Consider the following 19,415-nt stretch of genomic DNA (forward strand, 5'->3'; position numbering starts at 1 on the left):
AATGACTTGCCGAGAAAGCTGCTCAAATTGTGAAAACAATATTGAAGAATACGTCGGAAACTCTCGACAACTTCTGGTTGGATCTGCACTGAGATATATCGCTCAGCTCCTCTCGAGGAAGATCTGTAGCCAGGGGAACTCCTGCAGGGAAGAAGACTTCACACTCGGCTTCCAGACGTCCCGCGGGAACCCCGTATACTCCAGTGTTCAAGTAAAAGTCACCCGACACGCGAAGGAGACATTTGCCACCACTCAGCTAGGAAGGGAAAAGTCGTCCGGGTGAGAGACAAGGAATGGACCCGATGAGTACTTGATCAGCAGACACCGCGGTCGTACCAGGTAGTCACAGAAGACAGCGGGCTGCTACGTCGCAATAGACAGCACCTGCTTAAGACACGCGAACCGTTGCTGCGCAATACAAATGACAGCAATGACTCGGGCAGCGAGGGAAAGACAACGAACCTTTGACACAGTGCTCAGCCGTTCCTGCGCGGACGCTGGCACTAGGGCCGGTCAACACGTCCAACACGACAACCGCGTCGACTGCACTACGACAGTAATTTTCAGCAATTGTGCTCCGTTTCTCTGCAGGATTCACTTTATTGACAGAAAGGAAAATGTATCGAGCATGTCATGTGCGGCGGCATCTGCGCATTTGTATCAGCTGTGGTGCCCCTTTATATGCGCGAGCATTCTCCGTTTGGTCGCACACGTGCTTGATAGAGTACCAGCCGGTACTGCCTCCAATGTTGACCCAGCATAATATAATGTTGCCGTTGGGCTTATACTAATACCGTAACATTAAGCCCTCTGCATTTGATTAATATCTAGCCTCCGTTTCAAAAACGAATTTCTTTTCTCCGTGTCCGCCTGAAATTCAACAACGACGCACTATAGGAATGCACGAGAACGAGAATTCGCCACCGTCGGGATTCCGCGCGTTTCTTTCGAAAACAGATTGCATTCACGCGTGAAGCCGACTTACACGTGTATGCGCTTGGGAAATATTGCGGCTCGTCGAGTCTCATATACCGACAAAAGGGTACGCAACTATGAACACAAGGCTCGTCGTCGACTCGCTTCCACTACCGGCTTCTTTGTTGGTGCCTTCTTCTCGGGTTAGAGATTCTCCAAACAAGTCGCATTCAAACTTTCCTTATTGTTATTATTGCGCCGATGCTATACTTCGCCCACCCACTGCTTCAGTATGTGAGTACAGACCCTTTATCGCAAAAGGGCGCACGAAGCCTCCGCAGAATCCCTGGAGGAAACGTGCTCCAGCCAATACAAAGTCAACGTAAATTCAACGGAATGTCGGAAAGCGTTTTTCCGAATAGCGGGAGATAAGCATGGGATTCGTTTTGTTGTTCTGTTAGCAGCCAGGCGTACCGCACCAAGAAGGACTCCGTATAGACGTGACGCGCGCCTCCTCTAATATTCCGCATGCTTCGCGATCCTAGCGTTTTCTGCCACCTCCGCAATGCGCGCGCCGAAAACGGCCGTGTGCGTGCAATCTCGAACAGTACGCAATCTGCGGTATAAGCAATGGTCGCTGTATACCTGGGAGACTTATCGCTATTCGCTTCTTGGAAAGAACGACATACAAAGGAAAGGGGGAGGGGGAAAGAGGTGGGGTTGTCGAGCACTGTTATACAACAAAAAACAAACAGCAGCCGGGGAAAAGACAGCTGCGGTGCGAGGCACGTTTGCACCATTATTAGAAAAGATGAGCGCCCACCGGCTTCAGTTTGGGTCTCGCTCTCCTGAATCGGCGAGAGTCGACGGCGGGAAGACGAAAAGAGACGTGCAGGGAGAAATGGAGGAAACGCAGAGTGAACGAGCAAGCGGCGAGTGCATATATCGTCGAGAAAAACGGCGCCATGCAGCTTCGCATTTTTTTTAACGTTCTTGGAAACCGAAAAGAAGTAAATTTTGCGAGCGAGCGGCTCTCCTTTCGATCGATCGGAATGACGCTGCTCAAGCCCGCTATTGTTTTTGTTTTTTTTGTATTTTTCTCTCTTTTTCATTCTGCGTGCCGGAAAGGATATGCCGCGAAGACGGGATCGCGTATATGTGCCCAGGAGCAAAAAGACAACGGAAGACAAATGCGATTGTGGTGTATATATAGGAACGAAAGAAACAGGAGCGATATAATAGATCGATAGGCAAAAGTGCGATCAGTGGAGGACACGTCGAAAGTCACCCAGGTGTGCTAACTCTACCAAGGACACGGCGACCGGCGAAGCGCGATCGCTCAAGGACGCGTCCGTGACCGCCGATTTGGGGGAATTAATGCAACAACGAGTGAACCGAACGATTGTTGCCGAAGTCCGCAAGGCGCAGGCAGGTTCAAACCAGGTTCCACGGGACAAAAAAAAAATGAAAGTGTGGGGTTTACCGAGCCGAAACTACGCAATCGATTGCAAGGGGCGCCGTTGTGAAGGGCTTTGAATTAATTTCGGGATGCAATCGCCATGGCAAGGAATCGAACCCGGGACCGTGTGCTCGGCAGCGCAACGCCACACGCACTGAGCCACCGCGGCAAATGGAAAGAAAGTTTGCAGATGCGAGGGGGGAATCATCCTTTCCTATCCTACACGGTACAGCCGCTTTGTGCGAACCGAGCAATCATTCAAGCCACAAAGCTGGCAGCGCGAGGCATATGGTGAGTCGATAGATCGAACCACTGGAACACTGATTACGCAAATGAGTTCATGCATTGAAAATCCGCAAAAGGATGTGGATAGGCTCACGATAGGGAAACAATTGGCGTCCGCCTGAATGTAAGCACATGGTTATACAGTCCACAAATCGAATTATTCGAGTTACCGGTTAGTTCGACCTCGCGCTACCAACTGCTATAGCTTCCTTGGATCTCAATTGCCAGAATGACAGCCCCGAAAGCCGCCGACGATGCCGGATTCGATCTCCGGGGAAGGACGAATCTTTAAAGCTTTTTTTAAAGCACAGCGTTCTGTACTTACCCGGACATGACGAAAGTGCTCGAAGCGTATACGGTCAGCGGATGAAGCGTTATATCTCTCCAGAGGAAGAAATCAAACTTACAAAAAGCGCATACCTGCTTTGAACTGCACGAAGTGCTCGCCATGTGCATGGCTACCAACAAAACTGACGGAATATAGTCAACGACATAGTCGCACACATTGTTTCGGTTAAAGGCATGGCTCAAGGGCAAGGCGGATAGGCAGTGTTGCCAATTTTTTCTAACGAGGGTTCCTCTAAAATTACGTTCGGAATCGCTAAATGATTTTGTAAGTCTTCTAAAATTGCGCTAAAAAGAATGCAGCTTTAAACATGATGAGGTAGAGAAAGCAAGAGAACTTATGCATCGCATGCATAAATCTTCGCGATAGCGGCGCCGAAAATTCTACTATATGGTGCGACACTTGTTTACTTGAGAACAAATGCTTATCGACCACAGAAAAAAAAAAACAAAAAAAACAAAAAAACAAGCAATAAGTTAGTCTAAAGCGATAAAAAATCGCTGGAAGTTGTTTAAAAGATATTTCAACCAATAAATACAGTCACTGAAGGATTCAGGTCACCGATGCGCGCACGAAAACGAGCCGCACTTCAAGTATCAGCGCCGGAGCAGCTTCATATATGATCGGTGCTTGGGTGTCTTCGAACTCGTATATGACGACGACGATCGTGAAAGTAGGTCAATCGGCCGGTCGACAGGGTCGGGTGCGCTTGTATTTGACACAGTACAACAACAGCAACGCTTCTGGTCACAATATACGGGCTGTTTCTTTTTATGTTTCTTTTAAAAGAAACAGGCCCATCTAGACTATTGCTGTATTTTCGGATAGGCTACATGGCTAGCCGCACATCAGTATAGCAAGGCAAATTTACAGGATAATGTATTTATTGGCTTAAAATATGTGCTAATTAACTTTCTAATAATTCACTTTATTGCGCGTTGTAATTGAGAAACTGAAACCGACGAGTAGTTAACTCGTGTCAGCTTAGCAAAAATCCTAAGAATAATAGCACCACATTTGAGATATCCGTCCCCAAGATCTGCTAAGAAATGCCTCGGTATAAGGGCGTCCCGCGCTGTTAGAGGCAAGCTTTTGGGTTAACTGTTAACTGAAACGCCAATATATTTCGCAGCCCATTTTAAGGTTGCATGTCTCGAAACTGGCGCTAGTTACAACTTCTGCTAAGCAGAAACGACTCCACTACTCGTCGGCTTCAATTTCGCAATTACAACATGTGCCCTAACGTGAATAATAAAAAAGATAATTAGCGAAATCATCGTTTCAATTTTTCTTGGTATTAATGTCCGTCTAGCCATAGCCCAAATGTGCAAAAACGGCAGAGTCCTAGGTATGACAGTTTCTTTTAAAAAATAGTCTTCCACATAAAAAAAATTTATGAAAAGACAAATAAAAACGTATACATATATCTCACTGAAAATTTCGCAATATCCGGATGAACAAGGTCAAAGTTCTCTCTTTCTTTTACATCTGCTTAGCCCAGCATGCGGCGCGTTTCATTCGCTTCGCGTAACCGCAACTCCTCTGTGACTGCATGCAATAACTGTCGTTGGCGCTACCAACGCCGCTGATTCCGAGCTATTCGGCATGGGGGAAAACGAGAAGCGACACAGCACTGGCCACCTTATATTGCAAAGGCAACACCGAAGGGGCCAAAACGCGTCGTGCCAAAACGATCGCTTGTTTGTATAATAAACACGACGTCGCGGGACAAGTGACAGTGGGATTCATCTATATATTACCCGGGAAGATGAACGGCAGCACGCTACGATATATAGCTTCCATGCGAGGCTAATACATAATGATAACTAACGGCATAGCGCCGCACAAGAGGATGGCGGCTCTCGGTGAGGAAGCGCGACCGGTTCTTTCGGCTGCTTTGTTGTCGTATACGTAGGAAAGTACGCGTGGGAACTGTTCGCTAATTAAGAATAACGCGGCTATTTGTCGCAGCGGTCCTCTATAGGATACCGCGTATATCGAGGAATTGTCGAGGTCCTTTGCATCGGTATATGCCAACCTCTATTTCACGCTTCTCTAACGTGTGCCGAGCTGCGCGGGCGTTGCTGCCTCACTTGACAGATGTATCCAACACACAACTTGATTAAGAAGCCTGCCTTAAAAGGTTGTGTTTTTGGGGGTGAGATGGTGATCCAAACGATGATGGAAGTTCACTGCAAAAAAGTAAGTATGCATGGCACACAGCGCACCATCTCACCAACTCAGTACAGTGCAGCGAAGGCTAGGGCTTGCGTCAACTAATCAGTAGCGAAAGCCGCTGCTGCGAGTTCCAGAGAAGGGGGCGAGGGTGCGTCCACTGTGTTCTACTAATAATCATCCGCGAACCTTACATTCAGTCAGCGTGGCGCGGATAGTGGAGCACAACTTTTGCTTCTGGTTCTCATTTCTGCTTGGCTTGCGCGACTCGTACCTGTCGCTGGGCTGCAAGGGGTTGATGAGATGGAGCATAGTGTATTGTAATGCCGCGTAATTTTCTTTTTTCAACCGCCATTTCTCACAGTCTAGCTGCAGCCGCATGAAATGCGCTTCCAAAGCATTTTCGGCCTGGAATCGCCGCGTCGTCGGCGCGTCCGTTTTGCCACGCGTGATATAAGCACGCCCTGCGCGAAACACGTGGATCTTCAATTACTCCATTCCTATGCGCCAACCTCACCTCAGTTTCTCTTTTCACTTTTGACGCCACTGCCCGGGAAGAAAAAAAATGATGTCGTCGTTATTCGGGTCATCCTGTGTGTGACTGCAAGAGCAGGCTGTAGCACTCGGCTCAACCAGACAGCCCGTACACGACATATATTTTGGGGTCAATTATAGGTTGCGTATTTTGGGTAGAATACGCACGCTCTTCTGGCATTAAGCGGCCTCCATATTCGTGCACGTGCCAGCGCCCAGGTTTAAGTGTCTGCAATCCTTCTATAACGGGACACCTTTACGGAGACAACTGGCGGCTCGACCTTCATGTAGCCTTCTTCATTAGAGCCCACCACTGTGTGCTCCAACTCCAGAGCCATCTCGTCGCAGAATTGCCAAACACCCTTCGGGCGGCATTCCATAAACATTCCGTACTAAATTTTAAGCGTTATGTACAACGCAAGTTCTCCCGCAAAATCTCGTCGCCGAGAGGTGCCCAAGAGACGTTCAGCGATTCGTCGTTTCGGCCGTGCGCGCCTCTCTATAGAGGCGCTCTTGCCGATGTTCGGGGTTGTCCCATTGTCGCTCCATAGACGTTTGATGGAGTTGTGTAGCAAGGCGTTGATGACATAACGGCAAAAGGGAAGTTTTATAATCTTCCCATCAGTGTGCGCAATTTTTGCTTCCGCGTCAACCTGCTCATTTCCGGCTATTCCACAGTGGCTGGGAATCCACTGCAGTGCAATGGTATGTCCGGATTGAGACGCCTCGGTGAGCAGAGCCATGATGTCGTAGATTAGAGGGCTATATGCGCTTCTGGGATTCATATAATTGCTTATGAGTTGCAGCGCCGGTTTTGAGTCGCAGAGCACTGTCCAGTTAGCGAGGTTTTGTTGTAGTATGCAGCGGACTGCTTCTCGAATGCCGGTCAACTCAGCTGCTGTAGACGATGTTTTGTGTCCTATCTTGAACCGCTGCGTAATCCCCATTGCAGGTACCGTGTAAGCTGCCGCGGAAGAGGTCTGTGTAACAGAACCATCTGCAAAAACATGTTCGGTATATCCGTACTTGTAAGCAATGTAGGATAACGCGAAATGTTTGAGACCCGCAAGTGGCATTTTCGACTTTTTCGTTATTCCGGGGATTGAGATTTTCACCGTCGGCTTTGCCATCGTCCAGAGTGGAGCTTCCGGTATGCCATGTGGTGCGAAGTCCGACGGCAGTAGATCCCGTTGCGACAATACGGCTCCTGAGTAGGCGGCGTCAGGCCGTATACTTGTGACATTTGTCAGTGGATGATTCCTATGCCTTGTCAGTAGCCTTAAATGCACTCGCATTGGCGCAGATTGCCAAACACCCTTCGGGCGGCATTCCATAAACATTCCGTACTAAATTTTAAGCGTTATGTACAACGCAAGTTCTCCCGCAAAATCTCGTCGCCGAGAGGTGCCCAAGAGACGTTCAGCGATTCGTCGTTTCGGCCGTGCGCGCCTCCATGGTGTGACCTTGAGGAGGCCGACTGCGCACACCTCCCACAGACCCAACCAAATCGCTGTCTGGACAGAGAAATAAACGAAGAAAACTGCGAGACGAAAAAAAAAACTAAAAATAAGACGGCTTCGTGCAAGCAGCGAAAGCGCGGTCGATCGATGCACGGAGAGGCAAAGCACGTTTGACAAGGCAGTCACGTCGCTGCCAGCTCTGCAGAAAAGAAGCGTGCGCTGTACTCGCACGCACTGGCACCGCCCCTTCCGCGAGAAACCCAACGCGCTGCACGCACACTGGGCCCGCACAATCAGCGGCGTGCCACGAATGCAGCAACGTCACAGAGGCTGTGTGTTTCGCCAGGCGAGACCGCGCGGCTCCCCTGCTTTTGTTTTGTGCACATACCGCATTTATTCGAATCCAAGCCGTCTCATTAACCCCGCAAAGCCCGTCATTTCTTTGCTACGTTGATTTTGATACCTCGTAATGTTAATTGATTTAAGCGCCGGAAATTTAACGCGAAGCACATGGTGGCGTTGCGACATACTAGATCAAAGTCTCGGTACTGATTGAAGTCAACATACCATTTACGAACTGGTTAATTACTATACTAATTAATTTTTTCCAGAACATTTTTTTTAATTTTCTATTCGTGAACCGCAACAACTAATGTGATTAATGTGGAATGGTGTTTCAGCTTTACGTGCAGTACTAAGCCGTTGCGGTTGCTCAGTGGTTACATGGTGGCTATGTCGATGTACTGCTAACCATGAGGTCGCGAGTTGATATCGGCCGCAGCGGCAGCATTTCGCTTTGGGCGAAATGCAATAAACGTTCGTGGTGCACTTAATTAGGTGCACGTTAAAGAACCCTAGGTGGCCAAAATTAACACGGAATCCCCACTAGCTAAGGCGTGCCTCATAAACATATCGTGGTGTTGGCACATAAAACCCCAGAATTTTTCTTGCACTATGACACAAATTTTCGAAGAAGTTGAAGAAGCTTTCCCACATCCTCCACGAACGCAAAAGCATGACAAGTAAGTATGGAGGCTGGGAAACAATTATTATATATTTCAATTTGACACTAAAGTTCTCCTCAAAATGCCACCCTGGCACACAGACAAAAATTTGCTGGCGTCGCGTAAGATGGCAAAATGTGATGACGTTAATTCCTCGTAAACTAATGATATAGAGTGATGCGTGCGCGTCTTCTGGTTGCATGCGCTCGCGTGTAGCAGCCGTAGCGAACGGAGCGAGCCAGTGCGACCCTTTCTAGATAGCAGGCCTGTGCACCTTCTGTGCACTCTTTATGACGTCATGATACTCGGACCAAAATTTCCACTGTCAAGCCTGGTGTGACGAAAGCAGTGACGTCAAAATCACCGCAGCTTACTCGGGAGCATCCGCATTCGACTCTATGGCAGTCGAGCAAGGTAGCATGACGTCATGGATCGAAGTGCACAGGCCTTGTGCTATCTAGGAGGCGTTGGCCAGTGTATCACGAACGTCGCGACGCATCCAGCACCTGGGTGCTAAAAGTGGTTCGTAGGAATATTAGTATTGCTGTAAATCACTCGGGACGCTCTAACAATTGCCGGTATTTATTTTTACTGGGGTTTAGAGAGTTTAGATCTTCATTTAACACAAAGAAGAATGAGAAGTTGAACTTGTCATGCCAGCACTCCATTAAAATATATGCAGGGCAAGTTGGTGCATACCTTATTCCCATGTGCTACGACGCCAACCAAAGTGAAGCAAGGGAAAAGGACAGGTTCGCGTCGTAACACATCGGAATAAGTGCGCGAGAAATAGATCGTAAAGAAAAAGAAAATTACTCAAGTCATTCACACTGGTGAAACGAATGAAGAATGCTGGTGTTAAGGCCAACATGTGACGACATGGGAGACGATAATGTGACAACGTTTGGCGGACAAGAATGTCACGAGTATATTACAAGTATAGTCAACAGTGAGACAACACACATGCCACAGTCGTTACGAAAGTCGTTTCTCAGAAAAGGAGGCGCAGATATCGCATTTCCTGCTACGGGCACTCGTGCACTGCCCCTATAGCAGCTGCTCGCCTGATGGGTTCAGCGTTCATTTCTCGTTGTCGCATTTCATTCCGTCTCCTATTGGGCGATGCATCTGCGTTTCATTTTTTTCGTCCTTCTTTTCTTGCCATCGTAAAAGCACCCAGGTCGCCAGAGCAGCTATGGCGGTTGCGTAATGGCGTTTTATGGCTTCACACGTCACCAACGCAGTCACGGAGACGGCATGTAAGTGCGACCGTTAACCAGCTTACGACAATAAAAGAAGGAAAGAAAAGACTCCTCGGGCATAAGCCGAGTACAAGGGAAAAAAAGCACAAACATTTCACATTAGAAAGACTGTTTATTCAGGTATTGGCACTATACCTAGCTGGCTTCCCACACGCAATCACTATCGGTTTCTTTTCTTTGCCGCTCGTCAACTTTCACCACGCATCGTCGTATTTCGCAAGGAATGCGATAAAAAGTGCTTAGCACGCGGAAGCGTTCGTATTGCTAGAAAAAAAAAAGTATTCTGCCTTGCGACGGCAACAGGAACGGCTCGCACTAGTTTGTTACCGTGCAGTTTCACGCACCGCCAGGCAACAAATGACGGCTCGAGTTGAGCTATAGTGCGATTTGCTGTCCGCGCTTTGTCCACGAATGCAAGCCAACCTAAAGCCGACATTGCCGTGTCGGCTTTTTTACTAAGCCGACACGGCACCGATTTTGGTCGACCGACTGTTGGCCACGGCGTTTTCCGTCCTGGAAACTGCTCGCGTCATCAGTCGGCAGACCAAAATCGTTCTCGTGTAGGCGTAGTGTGAATCAGCCTTAAGGGTTTCATAGTATATTGCCCATTTCGGAGAGGAAAGAAAGGTGTGTGGTTATGCCGCTAAGCACGGGCTCCCGGGTTCGATTACTGTCGGCGGTGGTGACCGCAACTAGATGAAGGCAGATTGAAAAAAGAGAGAGAGAGAGAAAAGAAATTCGGTAGAACCCATACCACGATGAATGGCGACGTTAGTGCGATTAGTTTTGAAGCAAAGCATCGGCAAACCGTATTGTAACCGCCGAAACGCGGCAATGTTGAGGCGTGTACGCATACGGGCTCCTCTCTCGCGCTTCCCCACTGAACACGCTGCGCTATCTAGCCGGTGCCGCCGGGTAGTACGCGCGTCGGCGCATGTTTCCTTCCCCCCCCCCCCCTCCCTTTTTTAGTCACTGTAGAGCGGCAGATACCCAGTCGAACATACCCAGTACCAAGTAACACAATTTAGCGTGAAAAAGAGGTTCATTGAAGAACGGCACAACCCGGTGGTACATACCAGTGACCCAAGTTGGTCCGGCGGTTGGTTTCGAACTCTGTTCCCTCAGCACAGCAACCCGATGCTAGAGTGTACTAGAATACTTGGGTAGTGGAAAGAGCGGCGGGCAGCGCGTGAGGCACTTGATGTTAACGCTACCAGGTGGCGCCAGCGGCTCCTAACCGAGCACCAGCAAGCGCTCGAAAGCGGTCAGGCAGCCGCAAGCACGGAAGTTTTCTTTTATTATTACTGCAGTTATGCGTAGTACTCGCGCTGCAAATGTCATTGCTAGCTTATGAGCGAATTAATCAAAGCAATATGAACTTCAGCAGGGCTAAGCTTTCGTCAGATTACCTCCGCTGAGCAGACGGCGCCAAGGCACGAAGTGCGTGAAGCTTCGCGCTTACAGTAAGAAGTCGTCTTAGGAGATCTTGCGTGGAACTTTCTTACCTCATGTTTTCATTTTCTCTATTCCCTCCTCCTGAAAGAGTAGGCAGGCGTTGTACCCCTCTCGGTGGTAGTTGTCAGCTTGCTCCCTCCCTATTTCCTTCGTGTCCTTGTATTATATGTACACAAACCAAATAATAGTAATAAAAAAGTTAAATAATAGGAATAATTCATAATTCTAGAAATCTAGCAAGGTACTCTTTTTGTGCCTCTTATGAAATTGTAAACTCCAAGAAAAGCATCCTTGTGGCTGTGTCCCAGTGAAGTCACCCCAAAAAGAGAATCGTTGGCGAGGTTAGTCTTTCGAAACTGAATTTCTAAGTGTTTTATCAGTCTTAAAATTCGGCGGCACAAGAGGAAAAAATAAGTGATCAATGGATTCAGCTGCATTGCAAAAAGAACATAGAGGTGACACAGCGAGACCAGACCTGTGTAAGTAAAAATTTAGAGGCGGTATACGGCATCTCAATTTTGTAAAGGAAACTGACACCGATTATTGTTCTCCGGTAAACAAAGATAGTGGAAATCGGAATACGGCGTTAAAATAGATTTTGCGGAATTTCGCGATAGCGAAAGAAAATCTAACGTGTCGGAAACGCGGTAAAAGAACCAGAAACTGTGTCAGCAACCTCACTGACAGCCGCTACTGCGGCCGCTATCTCCTCGGTTTTTTGACGCCAGCGCCACGCGCGGCGGTTAACAGAAGTGGCAACAGCTCTCCCATAGGCCGCCCCGCGCGCTTTTTCCACTACCCAAGGTATTCTAGTACACTGTACCGATGCTGTACCCATTTGACCTTGGATTACCCAATGACACAAGTTGGCGGGAAAGAAATAAAACGGACGGACGGACAGACAGCTATAGTCCCCTCAAAATGTGTGAAGTTACCAAAGAATGCTAATCGCATTAATTAAAAGCTAATAATAAAGTTTAAAAATCGTATACTTTCATTTAGGTGCATCCGTTAAATAACCGCCACGTGGTCAAAATTATTCCGCAGCCCTCCATTGTGACGTCTGTCAGAGCCCAGCCGTTTCCTCTGAGCGTTAAGTCCATCGATCAATTTTAAAAAATTAAGTATCGAGTTATATTCGAATAAATACGGTACGCGCTGCTTTCCGGCCAGTTTATCTTTTCCGTGCCCTCCTTCTATCCTATACTTGTTTCGTTAACACTCATTCCAGCACGTCGACAGCGCGCAGTTGCTGGGAGTGTGGGTTAGGGGGGAACGGGGAGGGACTCGGAGACATTAATACGAGCGCTTTATCCACGCAACAGCACGTCCACGTCCAGTCGTGCAGTGGCAACGGGCACGAAAACGCCGTGAGGAAATCGTTCCATACAGAGAACCGCGTGCGAGTTCCTCCCAGAAGGCGAGCTACATAATCTCGCGAACCGTCGACGGTGCACAACGGCGCGCCTCGTATAATTAACCGCACGTTCCTATACTACCGCAACCTGATATCTGCGGTTTACTGCTGATTCCGCGTTTCGTTCCGAGAAAACCAGGGATCTGAAAGCAGCAGCATGAATGTACAGCGCAGGGAAGTACGGAAGGGGTCTCGCAGCTTCGTTACTATCCTATATACTGCGTTTTTTTTTTTTTTTTTTTTTTTTCTCTTACCAGAGTGAGCTTCGGTAATCGAATCAAACACCAGCAGCGCGTTATGTTTGGGGTGTAGTTGTTTTTGTTGCCTCAGAATATGACTCGTACCCACTAGGGGGATTGGCCACACTGGAAAAGTGCACCCAACCAAACACAAAGAGGGCTATAAAAAGCAAACAATCCAAGAAACAAAACATGAGGCAACTTGCGGCGCGTTATTTGTTGTTGTTGCCTATCACGTCTGTGGCTCCTACCCACGATGGGAGATTACTGTGCTTTGGATTTTCTTGCTTTTCCTTCTTCTCTCTCTCTCTCTTTTCTGAATGAAGAGCGGTTGACATTACGCAACCGATACATGGTTTTGTTACGAGAAAAATAAATAATACTGCGTAGCCAAAAATGGTGAAAATAGTGAAGAAGCGCAGCGACTTGGAGCAGCTAGTCCTATAGTCAATGATATTGAACACAGTAAAGACGTTATCTGCTGGTTAAGAAGATATGACATTAGAGGGCTCAAGAAAATTGTAAACTGTGCGATACAAGTGTACGTATTTCGTTTGTATATATTGTAACGCACAGTTGAGTGAACAGTACATTGCGATATTGTACGCAAACGTTGCGTACGGTAGGATCTTGTCCCATGTTCGGTGTTCCATGTCCACGTATATTGATAACATATCGGTCAGCGTTCTGTTGAGTCGTTCTGTCAGTCTATTTGTCTGCGGATGATATGCGGTGGTTTTTCTGCGACTGGTGTGCGTCAGTTTCATAATGTACTGTGCCAAATGGGCAGTAAATATGGTTCCTCGGTCCGTGATCACAACCTTAGGAGCGCCATGCCGTAGTACTAGGTAGTCCGTCGCAACTACGATCCATCGCTTTCTTGACGACGATGTAGGAAAGGGGCCAAGTAAATCCATTCCCACTTTTGCGAATGGAATTTCCGGTGGATGTATGGGTTGTAGGAGACCTAGTGGCTTCAATAGTGGCGTCTTAAGTCTTTGGCAATCCCGGCAGGTTCTCACATAGTGTTGCACAGAATTCGACAATATTTATACGAATATAGTAATAAAATATGAAACTTGCAGTATACGCGAAGTTATTACCTCAATCAGGTGAGTTTTATTGCGATAGCAATCATATGTACACTCCAGGCGCGTTTCTGCCGTCGTCGTCGCCGTGAGGTTCCGTATAAAGTCCACGGGTGATAAATTGTCGCCGCGCGCCGTACGCTGTATGTGGGAGTGAAAACATGCGACGGTGAGTCGGCAATCACGGCTCGCGCACGCAAGGGGCGGGAAGCGGGAAGGAAGCGCGCAGCCTTCCAGTCGCGCACAATGCTCCGGAGGGAGGGAAGGGAGGTGGAGGGGCCGCGCGCTCCCGCCGGGCCGGAATGCTCGGGGGGGGGGGGGGGGGGGCTGAGCTGTGAGCGCCCGCCCGTGCGGCTGTATCTTGAAAGCTATCTGCGGCGGGGGCACAGTCCGCCCTCCCTGTGTTTTCGCGGCTAAGATCGCGTTGATGCGAGCGCCGGCAGGAAGCTCAATTCGCTCGCCGCTGCTGCCGCGCTGACGCACTCCAGCGTTTTGACAGCGAGTTTACGCGGTCATCGAGTGATATGCGTTCATGTTCGCTTGTGTGCACATGACACCATGATTGTTAACTTTTCGGTACTGTGCCAATGTTTACAAGTTTATACGGCCGATAAAACTACTATCCTTACTTTGTATATCTGTCCACTTGTATATCTGTCCGTTATCGCAATCGATGTTTCGCCTGAAAGGCGATACTCCGGCTTTTTTTTTAAAAAAAAAGCTCTACACACAAATAAACATGCTCTGAAGCTCAGCAGGATGTCTCAGTCTTGTCCACTCGTTCTCAGAACTTATATTTATTTCGTTGCGGAGTTGCAAACATTTCACTTCGTAAAAATTTTGCCGTATCCTTTAGTATTTCCAAATAATTTAATCCCCTAAATTAAAGCTATGTCCTTAACAGTTACAAGAATGAATTACTTCCTCTTAAACGCCAATTTCGTACATGTCCGTCAGACGTTTCTTTGACGAGATCACTTCAGCGTTTCATCGGCATTTAAAGTGTCTTAAAAAAGAAACGGTGGTAGCTTTGTGTGTGTTGATCGATTGATCAATTTTAACGGTAGTGAGGGACACACGGAACAAGTAAAGAGTTCACACTTCGTTTTGTACGTGTCGTCTTTATATACTTAATGCTTCATGGGATCCGCGTCAGTGCCATAAGCAGCACGCTTTAACATGCAGTAGAGGGCGCCGGAAAATTCTGACCGCGTGATTTTCTTTCAAAAGTCACAGTAAACGAAGACGTATAGTCACCTCACAACGGCTACTCACTTTTACGTTCTTTTACGATGCATTTAAGCACAGTGGGCCACACTTCTGTCTAGAGCGCCGAATCGGTGAGCTGCGTTGCAAAGAAATCGATATCTGTGCGTTAATTGCTGGCCGCTCTTTGAGACAGTGCTTGTTACCAGCAGAAGCCACAGAAAGCCCGGGCAACACATGTCAGCCAGGTGTATAACTTGAAAATAGCAGATGCTGTGTTATTACTCTTAATTTGCTTTGCAGCCTAGCGCTCGAGCGGTCTAGACAGATATGATAGTTTGCATCGACATCATCGTGGCCGCCATGTCGGGATACTATATATAGAACTTCGAGCAGCTGTGCAAGCAAGAAACGTGGTGAAAGCAATGCGCACTACGACAAGCGCGTCTTGCGCGGAGCGACAAATCGATAGCAGTGATAAACCGGTGAAAAACTGCCACCGTCAGAGAGCAGAACAATGTACCCGTGATATATGGTGCACACACGTCATGCATGGCAGCCATATTTGGGTACCAGCATTGTGAGAAGCTCCGTCCGTGACGTCACGTGAAAACTATAGCGTTCCGTCTAACGCGGCTGGGAATCGAATCCGCCACCTTTTGCTTAACACCAAAACGCCTCAGCCGCTAAGCCGCCAGCGACGGGTATGTCAAGGTATACTATGCATGATGGCAAGGGCAGACTGGCCAAAAGACATTTCAAATGCGTTAAACATGAAGGTACGAACCGTGTGTTCCTGCTAACGATAGCCAAGCTGTTCAAGGCAAAATAAAAAAAAAAACATAAAAGAGTAAAAGAACACGATGCAAGATTCATGCAATTATAAGAATTACGGTCATAAAGTCGTATGTTGTACCATGACTTTTTTTTTTTTTTTTCGGTGAACAGCTTGCAATGGCTAACGTTAGCTGGGACACCTTATATATACATTGCGCGCACCATTCAGACCATCGTTGATTCAGACGTCACATCTCGGCTGTCGAGGACCGGTCGGTTATCCTGGCCATACCTTCACGAGCTTGCGTACGTGAAGGCATCCAACGCGCTAATTAAGCCATCATTCGGTACAGTTTTGCTGGTGCATTTCGAAGAGAACCGTTTGGACAGTACTAAAACTTGAAACTTATCGTTTCTGAACGCCGTCCGGATAACGCTTCGGTAAGGCAGCGGTTCACTATATTTCGGTATAAATTCCAGACAGAAAGAGAAAAAGAAAATGTAGCACTTTTGCGCGTGTGGTCACAACCACAATTCTTTCCGCGTGCTTTTGACGAGGTGGGTGCAACCATCTTTTTTGCCTTATGAACACACTTCGAGCCAGTGTTGTACAGGAACGGCGTTCCTGGAACTAGTTCTTTTTGGGAGGAACGGAGGAACGCCACCGTTCCGTTAAGGGTCGGTGGAACTGTAACTCGTTAGGTTTACGAAGGAGCGGCAAAGGGAACGGCGTTCCCACTGTAAACGTTCCACGGCACTGAACAGACGCACGCACGTACGCAGCACATCATGCAGGGCGGATGGGCGACCGCGTGAGGCGCAAGGACAGGCTTGCCAGGCTTGCCTGTCACGTGACAGGCTTGCCTGTCACGTGAGTATGGTGCATTTTTTTTTTCGTGAGTTATATTGCTGAGTTCAAACAAGGGACTTTACTAAGTTGCGAATATGTATTCTGGATATTTTTACCCACTCATGCAGCAATATTGAGTCAGCATTCATTAGACGCCTATGTATTGTTCCTTTTGATGCAGTTTCTTCCGCAAGAAGTCGACCCAAAACTGACCAAAGAGGAAAGCACCGCATTCCGAAGACTGCAGAGCAACACTTACACCCATGGGATCCTCATGCATCGCATCCACCCGACACTACACTTCTACAACTGCCCGATCTGCGTCGTGCCAGACACTCTGGCTCATTTACTATACTCGAGCGCCCGTGGCGCCCCGAAGAGGCCGTTACCAAGCATACAATGACCGAAGACGTGGAGCTCCTCGCCGAGACGTGGGAGGCCAAGATCTCCACCCCGGCCCTGGACGACCAACGACGTCTTGTCGCCAGAGCCCGGGATGCTATCGCGGCCAGAGAGGGACCAAGATCGACCTTGGTGGGACCCTCCCACCTTGATTGGTCCACAGCTCAAACGCTCGGGAACACTGTCTCGAAAATTAAAGTTTATTTCATCATCATCATCTTCTGCAAGAAATTTAATTATATTGGTACATGTGAGTAACTTTCTATTTGCACATCTGAAGCGCAATATCCCGACTGCGCATTTGAAGACCGAAATGGAAAGTGCCATATGTGTTGGACTTGTAATAGACGAGCACCAAAGTTGCAGTTAGACATGTCTGGAGTATGTCCGGTGCTCCCTGAAAAAAATTAGTCTAGGAGCGTTTCTTTGGATTCTTTTTATCTCCAGATAACCTTCTGCGGCGATGTTCAAATTCGTACAATATACGTAGTTCGATGTGAGTTTTAAATTGCTCACTTTATTTCGCTACAGGATTATCCGACACTATTTTCTAATTAAAAAAATAAAAAGTAACGTCAATGTAACGACACGTTCCAATGTTCGAAAAGGAACTGGAACGCGTTCCTTTCGCATTAAAGGAACTTGTAACGGGAACTCTTTTCAAAATTGGGAAGGAACGCGGAACGAGCTTTCGTTCCTGTTTTAGAGGAACGTGTACAACACTGCTTTCGAGCAACCTTTCGTTTCTTGTGCTGTTGAAGCTTGTTTCTTTAAGCTGAAACCTGCCTTCGCATACAGGCTATTTACTCGCGGAAGCTTTCTGTGGTAATGAAGGGAAAGCTACGGAGGCGATCGAGGCGCACGCGTGTCAAGCTGCTGAAGATAGGCCCACGGTCTCATTCGCGTTTGTTTCAGCTGAGGAACAGAAAAAAATGAAATGTTATATATATATTACAGCACTTACACTGAAATGAGAAAAAAGACACGCCACTGAACGTGGTACTCTTACGTTATTTCTTTTTTCGCTTCACTCTTCTGCTCTTCGACCAATGCGAAATGTCGCAAGTAACTACGCTGATTCAGAATTGCAAAAAACTATGTTAAAGTTTGCCGGCCAACTTGACGCAGTAACACATGCGCAGAAGCACCGCCCCTGTACTTTTCCGTTCACTGCCACAGATAAGTTGCCCGCGACTTCAGACGGACTCGATCGTCCTCTACCCAAGAGACACGTACATCTCTCCTTACAATCCGTTGTTCGCTGCACACAATCACTGAATACACGCCTTGCGTGTCCAGGTTTAAAAATAAGTGCAACAGCTGTGCGCTTCCACGCTCGGGTCAAACTTAGCCGACGTTCTAATTCGTCGTTGCCAACTCACCGCGGTTCCGGCCTTGAATATGGTTTTGATTCATCGGTGTAGCCGTCTTGATGTCCGTGGGTCACTCAATCAAACCGAAAAAAAAAAAAACTAGAAAAAAAAGAAAAAGAAAAAAAGGGGGAGGAAGAGGGTGCAGCTGCAGGAGCAGTTCTTGCCGGAGTGGGCAACCGTCTTGGCGCCGCACGGCAACTGACTGCAGTCTCTCAAAACCGAGCACAGCGTTCAGTCGGGCGGAACGGAGGCCCGCAGCGCGTCCTCTCCGTATTCGTCATCTGTCAGTGGCTGAACTTCGTCTAGACTGCCACGCTTACCACGCTGAGACGTTCACTCGTCGCTTCGATCTCCGACTGCACTTATAGCGTCGTCACGAGCAAGAAAGAAAAATGCTAACTAAAACTTGCACGCAGGAAGGACACAATTGTCATCCGTCTTGTCTGCACCCAGCTCTCCAGTTATGAAGGTTTTTTTTTTTTTTTTTCTAAGTGTGGAATTAGTTCGCATACTCGAGTCCACTAACGTCAGAAGCCAGGGCTCCGTCATCCAACCAAGCCCACGACTTGCATTCTTACATTACATCTTCGAGAGCATCGATGACCGCAGTGAAGTCCGTATACTCCCTCTTGGTACCACGAAATGTTTCCATGCTTGCTTAAAATGGTTGTTCACGTACTTTGTCGGGAGTCAGTTTCACCGCACTATTCGCAGATACTGCAATTTTCTCGCTTTAAAACATGCCTCTATAAACCTTATCTATTATATTTCTTTTTCCCTTTTCGCGAATAAACGCTACGCTAAGAGATCATAATTGCTGTATTGCAATTACTTGCAATTCGTTTTTTTTTTTTTTTACTTTGAAAATAAGTAAACGTGCAGAACAACGTGCATGCAAATGGAAAGCTATACATGTCCGAGTGTCATACAAGTGAAACTAACAAAAATAAGTTTGTGCCATTGGGCCAGGATTGAATAGTACGATAACAATGGGCGGCGGAAAAATGCCGGAGTTAAGTGCGGCAGTACTATGTCTAGGATATACTGAGGAACCCTTGAAGAATCGCAATCTACACTGCCTGCAACTATACGTCGCTCGAGCACCATTATTAAAAAGCGTCAAATATCGTTATTCAAAAACGTCAAATGTCGAGCACTCGCTGTGCAT

The 19,415-nt window shown here is 47.6% G+C and overlaps 1 protein-coding gene across 1 annotated transcript in view; it reads right to left on the minus strand.

Annotated features, from left to right (window-relative positions):
• The window catches only part of LOC119456208 (methanethiol oxidase), a 162,729-nt gene extending 144,187 nt beyond the window's left edge, over positions 1–18,542 (minus strand). The window contains exon 1 of the mRNA XM_037717837.2: positions 18,257–18,542. Within this exon, the coding sequence (XP_037573765.1) occupies positions 18,257–18,290 (34 nt within the window). The 5' untranslated portion in view covers positions 18,291–18,542. The remainder of the gene's footprint in view (positions 1–18,256) is intronic.
• Positions 18,543–19,415: the final 873 nt, after the last annotated feature.

The sequence above is a fragment of the Dermacentor silvarum genome, chromosome 6 (assembly GCF_013339745.2).
Source record: "Dermacentor silvarum isolate Dsil-2018 chromosome 6, BIME_Dsil_1.4, whole genome shotgun sequence".
Classification (NCBI taxonomy): domain Eukaryota; kingdom Metazoa; phylum Arthropoda; class Arachnida; order Ixodida; family Ixodidae; genus Dermacentor; species Dermacentor silvarum.